This window comes from Pseudopodoces humilis, chromosome 2, assembly GCF_049639895.1.
Source record: "Pseudopodoces humilis isolate 2021_Gansu_Grassland_sample_001 chromosome 2, ASM4963989v1, whole genome shotgun sequence".
Taxonomy (NCBI): domain Eukaryota; kingdom Metazoa; phylum Chordata; class Aves; order Passeriformes; family Paridae; genus Pseudopodoces; species Pseudopodoces humilis.
The window spans coordinates 30,843,412-30,857,727 of NC_142201.1; the positions used below are offsets into that span (position 1 = coordinate 30,843,412).

The 14,316-nt window shown below is 35.6% G+C and overlaps 1 protein-coding gene across 1 annotated transcript in view; it reads right to left on the reverse strand.

Moving 5' to 3' along the window:
* TMEM131 (transmembrane protein 131) overlaps nt 1-14,316 on the reverse strand; it is a 91,042-nt gene that overhangs the window by 51,415 nt on the left and 25,311 nt on the right. Inside the window, exons 3-4 of the mRNA XM_014251342.2 lie at nt 11,475-11,515; nt 4,916-4,984 (exon numbers count right to left, since the gene is read on the reverse strand). Of these exons, the coding sequence (XP_014106817.2) occupies nt 4,916-4,984; nt 11,475-11,515 (110 nt within the window). The remainder of the gene's footprint in view (nt 1-4,915; nt 4,985-11,474; nt 11,516-14,316) is intronic.

Consider the following 14,316-nt stretch of genomic DNA (forward strand, 5'->3'; position numbering starts at 1 on the left):
ACCTGAGGCAGATCTGGATGAAATGTAAATTTACTGTCAACAATTTCTCACATTCAACAAACTCCAAGGGAAACAAAGTTTCCTTTACCAATATTTCTTTAAAATTCCAACAGTCTCAAACTCTCAAACTTTAGAAGTGTACCGTATGTACTGTGTAAACATTTGGATGCACATTATAGGCAACTTACTTTTAAGTAAATGTACTTAAAATGTAGGAAAATTAGCAATCTAAATTATTAAATCTAAATAATTACTCTAGTTGCTAAAATTCTTCATTTTTTTTTTTATACAAGAGTTCTTGAAGAAAACAGACCATTTTGCTAAACTTTTACCAACCTCATATTACTTGAAGGCTTTGAGGGTATTTGTATCTACTGTATATATAGTAGATGCAAACATTTCATCTACAGCTCAGGAAAATTTGCAGTAGCTAAATTGTTAACAATATCATTTCTCCATTTTCTTACCATGCTAGTCCTCCCTTAAGTTTTACACCAGTCAAGCCTTACAAGAGTGTAAATCAGTTTACACTGCAGTACAGCACATTCGTGATACGCCTTGACTTTCTAAATGCCCCCTTTTCATTTGTCTTGTTCTTAGTTCATGTAACGTACATGAAGTACAACTGTAGGTAATGCAGTCTAGATTCAAAGGGAGGTATATTAAGAAAGGTTTAAGATAGGCTGATCTACAGATTTTTACCCACTCTGACACTATCCTGTCCTTAAAGTAAAGCGTGTCCCTTACATTACTTAGAGTAACATAAGGTCTCCACGCCTGCAAGAGGGTCTCAATATTTGAACATTGCCAAGCAATTGCTTTCAAGCCCACCTTAAGCTTTCATAGAATATTCTGCCAAATACTAGAGCTCACAAACAAGAAACATGATAACATTACAAAAATCCCCTAATCAAAACACTTCAAAGGAAATTCAAAATGAGATTATCAATATAAAACTGAAACAAAAAAAACTTCAGAATACTGCCCTACCATGAGAAAATTTTGTCTGAGAATGGGACCTTGCTCAAATTGAGCGAATGAAGAATGTCCATTCACCATAGAAGAATATGCTGATCAAGGATTAAAATATTACTGTAACCAAAAGTATAATTTCATACATTACCAACCATTTCTATAAAACAGGGATAGAATGTAAACTTCATTTAAAAAAAAAAATTGATAACCAGTTCTAGCTTATGTTATATTTTATATCCTAAAATACTCAATACACAAGCGGTCCATTATCAAAAGGGACTTCTATCAAAAAATTTAGTTGAAGAACATAAATTTAACTTTTGGTACTGTCAGAACTGAATTAACAAAGGTGAAGGCAATGTACTGAGATATGTGAAGACCCACATTCTCCCATAAAGTAGTTGCAAGGACCGAATAGAAACTGCCCTGTAAAAGTATTTTTTTAGCCTTCACCCCAGGTGGCCATCTGTAAGACCCTCTAATATGAAGACATGTCTTAAGCACAGAAAGTCATATAGATAATGACTATTATGCCAAAGTAGCTTCTGAGCAACCAACTCCCAAAGCTACAGAGAATAACATAACAATTACTGTTTGTAGGTTAGAGCACCTCAGTTATTTCCATTTAACAGCAGGAGAAAGTAACAGTTTAGTAGAGAGAATACAAGGAACAGAATGCTGGTAAAAATGAAGTCAGCTAGTTGGCAGTAGTGGAGCTGGCTTTAAGAGGAAGGTTTTCTTCTTCTCTTTAAAGCCCTGAATCTCTGATACTCAAGATGTTGCAGAATTTGTTCCAGAAAAGTACTGGTGTTGCTCCAGAAACACAAGAAAGAGGCTTACACATTAAATAACAAATTGAGTATTCTACACTTAGTCCAAGTAGTCCCCTGGCACAGTGATATGGGAGAATCTGCCTCAGTTCTATCCCATTCCCAGAGGCTTAATGCATGCAGAGAACATCTGGGATCTCTTCAAGTGAGCTGAAGATTTGCATATGCTTTTGCATATCCTAATATACAGCATGCATTTATTTTGATAAATGTGAGATGACCTGGACTACCTTCAAAGTAGTAGAATATGGTAGTGTTTACTTTATATTAAAACAGCATTAAAAACCCTCCAACTGTTATAAACCAGAAAGCCACTGTAATCTCATCTCCAGGTGGAATACAGGAAGTGTGTCTACAGCACATATTTATCAACTTAATACAGGTTTTGATTTTCTGAGATCCTTAGATAAGTAACTTTTATTAACTATTATTCCTGCTTAAGTTGGCATGTTTTTGAAATATCTGATTAAACACACACCCTCTTAGCAGACCAAAAATGTCACAGGAAGAATGGCTTGACTTACAACTGAAAATAAATATTAGATTTTTCTTTAGCCTAGGTATGATACCTGTTGATAGCTCAGCATAAACATAAACTTGGAACAAGTTTGCTTTCCTAAATGCTACATGCTACTTATTAACAAAACACCCTTTGGGTATAGTACGTATTCAGAAACTAAACATGCATTTTATGCCTTTTCTAAAACCCATTAATAACAAAGACAGAAAAGCCAGAATTTGAATGTGAAAACCCTGTCTGTTTTAAAAGGCAAAACCCCCAAAAACTTAAATCTGCATTATCTGACTTCCAAGGTGCTTGGCACCTGCAGCTTGTTCCCACCATAAGGCTGAGTTACTCAGCATTTCTCAGAGTTGGTTCACAGATTATTTTAAAATAAACTTTGGGCCTCCAAATCTAAACCTTCTCTAAAACTGTTTTTGGCAATTTACTTAAGTTTCAATAAATCAGAAGAAGATTTCTGCCTGAGACTATAGCCTAAATGACAACAGATAAATTCTTGATATACAGCTACCAAAAAACCCCATCAAAATCAAAGAAGGAACACAAAGAATCAAGATCTAACACACCTTATTTTAGGTTCCTTATGTTAATAAGGAACAAAAGGCAGCAATCCCCCAGTACAGTTTGCATGTATGGTACAGAGCCATTCCCAAGTAAGAGATCTGTGCTACTTTTAACACTATATTAGATCTATACTATTTCTTCAGTGCGTTTAGCTTTGACAAGAATAACTTACATTAAAAGCTGAAGTATAATGAAGAATGACAAAGTATTTATGGCACTGTCTTGGATTTACTTGTAGCAAGGGGAAAAAAAAATCATCCTTGGAAATCCACAAAACAAAAAAGCACACATAGCTTTCTTCAGAGCATAAGCATGCTAACTCTAGGTAACCTTTAAAAGATATCAGAGAACATCACATTTATTTATAGTAGAAAAAGATGCATAAAATACATTGCCAAAATCAAAGTCTGGAACTACTATGAACTGAACAATTTTACAGTTTTTAAAAGAATATAACTTAAATCAATAGGTAAGTTTACCATAGCTCTAACAAAAAGCATACTGCTCTACAAGTTTGAATTCACATTGCACTCACCAAAATAATTTATTAACTATAACCTAATTTTCTCGTAGCAGAGATGCAGTAGAGTTTACCACTAGATATTGTGCTATTCAGTTTAGAAACTCAGTAACTTCTGACCTAGGACCTACCAGGTCTACCTACTGACATTAGGAAGAAAAACCACAAAATCACACAACTTGAAGGAAAAAGAGGGGGCAGAGTGACTTACTGTGTCTTTAATCAGAAGTAAAGCAATAATAAATAATAATAGAATAAAGCAAAGTCTAACAATTTTGTTAGACTGAGTACAAATAAGTTTGGTAAAATAAGGCATTTTCGTGTAGCTTTGTTATTTAGTGACATTTACGTTGTTTATTTTTTGTATAGAGGTGATTTCTGGAAAGCTACTCGGTGCAAACAACACGCAGTTACAGCTTCTGTTCTTTCAGAAAGACACAAGTATACACCCTGTCAATACACAGGAGCTTCCTCACACAACTTTGTAGTCACCACACTGCACACCAGTCTTACCAACAGAAAAAGCTACTATATTTTTGTTAATAATCTGTGGCTTATCTGTAAATGAAAAAGCCTTTCATCCAGCAGCAGTACTGGCTGAGGATGGGGGAAGAAATGCTGTGCTAAGGCACACCTGGGCTGATTTCATTCTTCCAGGCTGAACTGGTAACTAAGTGTTTGAAATGCCTTCAGTGCAGTTTACATTGGTCTAAGTATCAATCATGCACAGAGGCTCCATGAAACTTATTCCAGAACCACTTTCGACTGTTGGGAAAAAGAGGGATTGGAGCTACCTATACATAGTATAGCTCATGATAAGACAAGACTATAGTAGTTCTCAGAGGAACTAACAGATACATTAATGCAATGCTTAATTTCCTTCCTTCTCCCTTTTGTTTAATAGAAACAGCAACCAGTTGCAAGGTAGAGAACATGGAGCTAATTTTCTTGGAGGCTATTTGTTCTCCTTGAGGCTGTATTTTCACAACCTAACATTACTGTTCTAATAATTGCAGATCCACGGTCAGTTTTTTGCTACCAAAGCAATAGTAAAACTGATATGCTGGGGTACATGCTCCCTGACACAGATTATAGTCAAGCAGAAGGGTAATTTCACCTCAGAACATTACGTTCTAGACTTAAAACCATCCACTCTGCAGAGCAGCTGTACAAGTACCTAAAAAGTACAAGTACCTACATCATCAAAACCACAGCAGCTGCCAGGTCGCTACATGATGCTTAAGACAGAGTATAGCAGCCCTCTGCAGGTCAATTACACTTACAATCTATTAATGCAATCTATGTATACAACCTTCTCTATCAGCTTTAAATGCTTCTCCTATTCATTTTCTGGGTTTTTGTTTGTTGTTTGGTTTTTACAGTGGACAGGGTTTTTTTTTTTTGTTGTTTTGTCTGGTTTGCTTTGGGGATTTTTTGTTTGTTTGGTTTTTTGTTCTGTTTTAATTTGCATAACTAAGCAGATCAAAAGACTTTTCAACTTACTGTTCATGGAAGTCCAGCATTGGTGGCTCAAACCGGAGAGGTCGGCAATTTCCCCGATACAGGGATACACTGCAAGAAAAATTGAAATGCTGTAAAAGATACTACTAAATGACATTTTTGCTCCCTTCCCATCTCAAATAGCCCTTTCTTAACAAAATGTTAATACTAATAAAGCAACTAATTAAAAAGAATAAACAAACAAAACAAACTCGTCCAGTCAGAATACCATAATTTTACAACATGATTATGTGGTGTCTCCAAGAAAGATTATGCAAGACCACATATCTTGAAAATGGGACATAATTGAAGTGTGAACCTCTCCTTTATATAATGATGGCTGAGTGAAACAACACACTAAATAGGTTTACATCATCTCTTACAGCAATGCCCAAGCATTGCTATGAAAGATGTTTTGGATATTGTTCAATGTGTAACAGTAATTTACATGCACATCCTGAGTTTCTCCAGCTACTTCTGTACTAGTACATAAACAATCTTGGATGATTTGAAGGTACTGAGGCCACATGTGAGAAAACACCCAATATTGTTCAAAATTTGCAATATCCAGAAGACAATCACTCTGCTCTGGAAACATTCCTTAGCTTTGCCTTCTCTCCCCAGAAACTGTTCAGGAGAAGTCTGGTAGATGAAGACCAAAACTTAAGTAGCACTCAAACAATCCAACAGTGAAGTCAATGAAGTACCTGGAAGCATTCTCTACTACTGCCTATTTTATCAGTACAGTTATATAGAGCACAATAGTTAACCCACAAAAATTGTAAGTAAAAAATACAAAGCAGTTTAATTGATGGAAACATTTTTTATTATTCAGAATGATGTGAATGTGACCACAGATTAGCATTTTTGTAACTGTAACACTTTAATTGAGCTGAGTAAAAATCCTATTCATACAAAAAACAAAACAGCAAGACAACACAAAAAAAAAACATCAGTGGGGAAGACTAAAGAATAGAAGAAGATTGATGGGGAAGACTAAGGAATAGAAGAAGACCAATGGCTCCTGAATGGCAAGACCAACAGCTACTTTTTTTTCCTTCAAATGTTTTTTTTTTCTGATATTAAACCAACATTATTGCTTTAGATCCTTGTTTTCTGACTCTGTATCTATCCTAGATGTCCAGATAGAGTTGCAGCCACTTGCCCTGAGTAAGGAAAGCTACTCCATAAATACAGGTTTACCCAGAACTATACACTTCTGCCTCAACAAGGAGGGGCAGCCAGGAAGTGGGACACGCACATGTGGCTTTCCTTATGAAAGCTGAGGCCTTGAGCAAAGATCAATCCAATTCCATCCGGTACAATTCCAAGAAAACTAATTATTGATCAAATTCAGATGTCTTTCCATACTCCAGAACCACTTCAACAAGGAAGCTATTTACAGGAGTAAGAGTTTAAGATTAGGCTAGGAAATCTTAATCATATCCTTTAATCAAAATCAAATCAAAAGCTTTTTAAATAATATTACAATGTCTCAATGACTCACTCTAAAACTCTGCTACTGAATCTTCACACTTCAAGTATAATACACAGCATGCTAATCAATTTCCAGCACTCTATGTTTGGATGTCAAAGCATCTTCAATGCTACAGAGCCTAGTCACTACAAATAGCTTGGTCCACATAAAAGTAATAAAACACTATCAGGACAGGAGTGTGCTTAGTACATCCAGTCAGCCTTAGTATTCAATATGTGTGCATGTACAAATGCCTTGTGTGTGCAGATCACAGTACAACAGAAGTGAAAATACAAGAAGACACCAATAGGAAAAATTGTATTCAGATCTACAAAAAAATTAAAATCTTGCTACTATTAAGTGCAGCTGTAACACATTACAGTTGTCAAATAAGAGAGTGCTTGGGTACACCTCAGGCTAAAGTCAAACCTGAAATTGTAGAACAAATGCTCAACAAATTCAAGTTTACAGAGACATTGGACCTAGGAGAATACAACTGGAAAACTATATAAGCAGTTAGGTTTTTAAAGGATAAATCAAATGACTAGTATGTCTTCAGAGTTTACAGTCTAATTTTAAAAACCATTTAGAGTGCATTTCTAAATGAAAAAGGTCAAAAAGCTCCTGTACCCCCATTGTCAAGGTAACACTAAACTGAAACCACTCATCTTAAAGTGATCTTAAAAAGAACTCTGTCCATTTCTTCCGAAATTAAAACTTTGGATGGTTAGCCCCTCTTTTGTATTGGTAATTATTGGTAGAATGACAGAGTAATTCCTTTTATGCAAAAATATGAAAACTATTTACAATATTTACAAAAATGATAATTAATATCTTTATTTCAAATGCATGAAAACACTGTCAAAAGTAACTTGGCCTAACTTGAACAATCATGACATACTCAATCCTCCACATACGTGTAAAGGTTAGGCAACATTTTCTTAGGCCACTGAGCTATATTATCCTGGAAACCCAGTTGGACAACACAGACTTTTAAAATTTGTTACATTTGGTTAAAGCTTGGTAAAGGCAACATCATAATGAATGCAAACTATTATAATAAAAGTAATGACTGTAATAAGATTCAAACAGGAGCAAGCAATATTAGGATTCACAAACTATGCCTACTGAAGAACCCAACATGAGTCAACTTGCAGCAGACTAGAAAATGATTATACTGTCTGCTCCACTGGGCACTTGCTCACCAAAGGCTGGATACACCCATGGGTAGGGCAACTTTACAGCATAATGACATGAAGTTAATTACTATCCTATGCATGTAGAAATATGGCTGCCGGTCTTATATCACAATTTAAACATTTCTCCTTCCTTTCCCCTCCAAGTTTTCTAACTTTTCAAGATAAGAAGAACAGCGTGAAAAAAATAAAAGATGCATTTGGAAGAGAGGACTGCTGCTATCTGCCAACAAGCAGACCAAGAACTGGCCAGGAGACATCTGAACCCATAACTGAAATGTTCTTAACATCTTTTTCTTTCTGCAAGAATTTTGATTTTAAAAATGATACTTGAGAGTGAGATACACATAGTCCCCAGCAAGATCATTATCCTTCCTGTTCCATCCATGCTGGATCTGAGTGGGCATTTACCTCCACTACTAAGATACTGATGCTACGCAGATGCAATTCACTGAAGCACAACTTCATGTCTCGATGTTTGTCACAGATGCTGTCATAAACACGGTCAAAATAGCAATGCCTGCAAACACTGTAGCTGATATAGGTGCCCATCTGTGCCAAGCAACAATATTCTTCTGTCTTAAGGACATTCTTCAGCACTTCCATAATGCTTTGCTGTTTATCAGAGTACTAGGCACTCCATTTTAGATAATCAATGCATATCTTTGCATTTGGAGATGAAGAAAAGGCTTGTCACATACAGTATTTAAAGATTTCTGCAAAGTTGGGCAGCAACTGTGTCTCTGTATCCTCAGCTTACCTTTCTAGCTGTTCTGGGATTTCTGTAGGAGTTATGTGCTCTGTGGAATCTTATCTGTAAGATCTTTAATTGCTACTGTAGAAAATTCAAATCTAACCATACCCCACATGAATTTTTTCCCACATTACTTCAGCAGTTGTTTAAAGGGCTTTTCTTTCCTCTCTTGTGCCACAAATTGTAAAGAAAAAAAGATAGTAGAATTAAGCTGTGAACATAATTCTCATGATTTTATTTAGCAACAAGAACTCTTCTTAGAAAGCTGCTACTTTTTTCCATTACCACAAAATCAAATAAAAGCATATCTAAAAATAACTATGTGAACCTTTAAAATGACAAATTGACAAATACTTTCCAGTTGGTAGTTTTTGTGCCAGAATCCTCAAAAGAGCCACTGCATACTTTTTGAACTAAAAAGTAAGTAACCTGAGTGCATCCACAACTTATTAATATTTAAAAATGAGGCTCAGCTGCATATCTCAGAAAACATTTTTTTAATTTTTAAAACAATAGGTTTTTTTTAGAAATATGGGTATTAATCATAGGATCAGTGAGAAAGTGAACTCCCACAAAACAACTGACCGCTTCAGTATCTGACAGAAGCTACTGATAAAAATGCAGATGAATAAAAAGACTAACAACAACTTTTTTCCATAAACTACCCAGATAGTAGCTGCCTCAGATATATCAATATTAACCTTGTATCAGGAAAACACACTCATACCTGACAACGTTCAAAGCTAACAATTCTCAAGGGGGAGTGGCTGGGGAAAGAACAGGGAGAAGCTTGAATAGATGCACTGTAACCTGACCATGGGCATGAACAAAACAAATTAAATTGCTAGTTCATTTCCATCCTTCCAATTAGTGCTAAAAAGTAGATCAAAGAACTAAATAAACTGTTTAAATAGGGAAAAAATATTGGCAAGCTATACCAAGATGAAGAAGTAATCTCTAATAAGGACAAGGAAAGAAAAACCATCTAGAGAAGTATTGTTTTTAGCAATGCCATTGAAGAAAATCACCTAGAAAAAGCCTTAAAGGAAAGATTCATGCAAAATCACTAACAGCAGTGAGAGAGAAAAACAGAAAGCAAATTTGGTATTTACCATGTAACATGTTATCAGAGTGCTTGTGATGCAGATTTTCATGACATTGTGACTGAACTTCAAATAAGCCAGCACTCTTTAAGTGGAACAGACTATTTGTTTTCAGATATCTAAACCAGTGTTTTAACAGAACACACTCTAGAACACTGAAGTTTCCCATGCAATACAAGTTTCCAAGCAATCTTCTTAGCTGAGAAATTAAAAAAATCCTGTAAGCAATCTAGTCCATGGCTTTAATCTCAAGAACCACCAAATTCAGTTGTTTTCTGGGAAGCAATATTGCACCTAATCTGTGGATGTCAATATAGGTATTTTCTTTCTGCCATTGAGATTAAACAAGATACTATGCCATTTAAAGAATCTCCATAAAGTCTGGCTGTATCCAAGAAATACGCTAATCATTGTTATCTTTCGTTCAGCTGTCATTGCTGTAAATTCATGTTCTCATCCTTGCAATCTGACTGACATACTGCAGCACATAACTACAGCTGTTTGTATTCCTGTCCACAGCTGGAGATTCCATAGGCTTTTCAAAACTTGCAAAAAGAAGGATCTTAAGCCCACAATTAAGCAACTATGCACACAGTAAAATAGGAACTCATCTGAAATGGAAAATTCTTTTACCAGATTTCCTGAAAAGGAACAGAAAACAGGTCATGGATAAAATGTAACTGTATTTACTGAAAATGCTCTACGACAGTTTGCTGAATGCTACTGTAAAAGAAACAAGTTTCATTATTACTGTTCAATCCATGCATTAAATAAACAAGAATATCTGATGATTCTTCAGAGAAAAATTAGGGACCAGGGAAAAAAAAGGCCACTGGTTTTCCTTCTCAGATATTATACATGGCAAACTCTTCAGTAACAGACTATGTCTTCAAGACAGAAGAGGATAAGACAGGGTCATGGGTTGTCTAGTCTGGAGAAAAGGAGGCTCAGAGATGACCTCACTGCTCTCTACAACCACCTGAAAGCCATGCAGCCATGTAGGGGTCAGACTCCTCCCAGGCAACCAGCAACAGAACAGGAGGAAATGGCCTCAAGCTGCGCCTGGGGAGATTCAGGCTGGACATCAGAAAAAAATCATCATGTGGTTAAGTACTAGAACAGCCTCCCTAGAGAAGAGGTGACATCACCATCACAAAATGAGATGTACAACTCTGTGATATGGCTTAGTGGGCATGGTGGCACATGGCTGAAGGCAGGATTTGGTGATCTTGGAGGTCTTCTCTAACCTTAATGATTCTATGATGGGACAAAGGAACATGAGGAAGCATCTATCGAAGAAACCATCAAGATTTTCTTCGAAGAGTAAATCAAGAGCTTTTGAAGCAGGCAAACCTCCTCAATAAAAGAAATGACAGAAAAATGATTTTAAAAAAATCTACAAGCAAAGTCTTAGTTTTATTACACAGAATTACTCTGTGGTATACATTACAAAGTGGATTAAACAATTACTCAGTTTTTTATTCCACATGTGAAATTTCTTCCTCATGAATCGCCACAAATATGATCAGAAGGACAAACCACCTCTCCTGCAAAGACAGGCTGGGAGAATTGGGGCTGCTCAGCCTGAAGAAAAGGCTCTGAGGTGACCTTAGAGCACCTTCCAGTACCCAAAATGGGCTACAAGAGAGGTGGAGGGACTTTTCACAAGGTCACTTATTGCTAAGACAAGGAAGAAAGGGCTTTAAACTGAAAGAGGGAAGGTTTAGATGAGATATTAGGAAGGAATTCTTTATTGATAAGGCAGTGAGGGACAGGAACTCAGCCTATGGCAGAGGGATGGAAATAGCTTATCTTCAAGGTTCCTTCCAACCCAAATCATTCTATGATTGAGCTGTTCAATATTGAAAACTATCTCACATTTTAGTTTCATTTCTTCTGTATGAGAAAAATAATTTTTAAAATCCCATGGTTTGTATCTGATCTTTTTTACACTAAACCTTTATTATTCCTATGAAAAGTATCACAAATCTTATGATTGAAATTTGCATTAAACTTTTACACAGATTCTTACCTTTTCTGCTGATATGAACTGAGGCCTAAAGTTGTCTCAGTCTGTAAAAGAAAATAAAAATTAAATTTAAGAGACTGACAGCATTATACCCCAGTGAGGGAAAAACCCCAGCCTAACAACATGGCAACTGCAACAAGTTAACAATTCAGAGCTTGAAAGAAAAAAGGAGAAGTTCTGAACTGAAGAAGAAAATGTAAATTGGCTTTTTCCAATTAAAGAAATTAACTTTGGCCTTGAATAAGAACTGTGGTAGTATGTCCACAAACTACAAAACAAGCAGCAACTTAACCTAAAAACTGAGACAAAGAAAATGTACAGGAAATTATAACACAGTATGGAGCAAAAAAAAAACCTAGCATAGATAGATATGAGAAACAAACTACAAAGAAAAGCATATAAACCAAGAAACAGTCCACCAATTATCTCATTGATGTAATTTAACACCTAGAAAACAAAGAAGGCTATAATCTCCATTTGACTAGGAAACATCATCTCCTCCTCTGCTAATGATCTTCTAGCCTCTATTATTCATACCCTTCCTTCCACTCTGCCGGACATTTCAGTTAATTACCTGAAAACAAGGAGGTTAGGTGTCTAGGGATTTCCAATCGTTTACTCTTGCCTAAGAAATACCAACTGGTTTAGAAGCCTGCATATGCGGTGTCCTTCTGATACAGCTAATGTTAAAACATACCAGACTTGGAAAACTTCTGTCTTCCCACAGGATTTGGGGATCAAACTGAGGATTTTAGTCATCCTCTTAAAGACATTTCATGGCCAAGCTAAATACTTATCTCCTGAGAGTGGGAAGAAAGCTAACAGGTCTGACAAAGTCTATAGTACACCTTGACCAGTTCACCTTTAGTACAAGGATGTCACTTGTTTGCAAGGGGAATGCAAACTTGCATCTCATTTCAGAAGTAAAATTCAAGTTCCTTTTTTCCGGACCCTTCACTGATTTCTATTTCAGCTAAAAATTACACTTTCTTTCTTGTTTTGCTTTTTCTAAGCTAAAAGAATTTTTTTAACTTGTTTCTTAAAAAATATCTTTACTTAAAATATAGATTCTTTTATTACAGGAATTTTGATTTTGCTATTTGGAGACACTTTTTAGAAATTTTATAATTACTCCTATTAAATAACTGAGTCTACAAACATTAATGCTTGATTGATGTCAAGGATTAATTCTGGATTGCACATCTAAGTCGTGTTCCAGATTTAAAATAAAGTTATTTGGCTTAGTCACCCACCAATTTACATCAAACTAAAGAAAGCTGGAAGTGTACTACATTGTAAAACAAAGCTAATCTGTTTGTAACTTGAGGATTTATTTGCAGTTTTGAAGTCAGATGATGGAGCTAACAGGCTGAGATCCTATGACGGCAACTAAAACAGCCATCTATCAGCACTGTCTCATCCTTGACAGACCAACTCTGGCTCTAACAAGACAGCACATTCTATTAAGTTTTAAATAATTCTATACAGAAAGTTGTTACATGTACTCTTAAGCATCACAATTGGCTGTCAATACCACTAATATTAGACTCAGTCTGAAATTCCACCCAGGCCAACTTTTAGACAGAGGGCAGTGGAAATCAAATTTAACTCCCAAAAAAAGCAGAAACAAATGGAAATACACATAATTGACAAAAGTGCAGCTACTACATTGCCACGGCTGTAGTTAATTGTTGAGAGTTGAATTATCTGACTGTACATGCAAGATTTTTCCCTATGTTCTGAAATTACTGATTTGCTAAGAAAATATTAAGTCAAATATTTGTAGATCAGGTTTAAAATCATAAATCACTCTGCTAAGACTTTGGAGTCTTTAGACTCTAAAGAGACCAGCACATTCTGTATTTCTAGTTAGTAGAGACTTTGGACTTTGTATTTCTGAGATATATTTAAGAGCAAAAATCCATCAAAGATTCACACTTACAAGGAAAAGCCTGGTTTTTGCTTTCAGATGTCCATTAAACACAAGTAGTATGATAAATTCCTTTTAATTACACTTTCTGTTTTTTGAGCAGGAGCTGTTTGCTTTTTCCTTTGTTTGTTTTTGTGGGTATTTTGTTGTGTGGATTTTACTGGGGTTTTTTAGTTTGTGTTTTGGATGAGGGTCAATCAAGAGCAAAGAAACAGCATACCAACTTCTGCAACTATAGCATCATGGAACTAAACCAAAAATAAATCTCATGTGGCAGTTTCTATAATTACCGCTCATTTTTATTACATGTCAATCTTTCAAGTCATGCAGTAAACAAAAACATACAACTGTGTTCAGTTACAAGTCTAAATACTTTTTAAAATTTGATCTCCAGGTATAATTGTGGATCTATTGTACTGTAGTCTGGCCTGCTATTTTTCCTATGTGACTACACAAAGCTTCCAGGAACTAAAGCCATGTACCTGATCAATCCACTGCTGATTTATCAGGTAAAGAGAAATAAAATTATGCCCTTTAAAAAATATAGCTTTGTCTTTTCTTCCATAAAGAATACATTGTAAAAGAGCAGAATGTGATTTATACGGAACATTTATTAAATCTTATCTGTATTGAAGAAGCATTACAAATAACAAAATATATGTATGTTAATGTACAGATCAGGAAGTATGATGCACGTGCACACTATTAATATTTCAAGATATATAATGAGATAAGGTACAGGAAAAAAACCCTTCAGTTGGATTAATTTCCCAATCCAAATCCCTAACAACAAAACCTAAGGTCAGCACAAAAGAAATAGTAGAAATACACAACTGAGTGAGGAATAAAAAAGCAAGAGAGGGAAAAATCACCCCTTTTTACCAGTACTGGGCATTTATGATCCTTCTGCCCAAA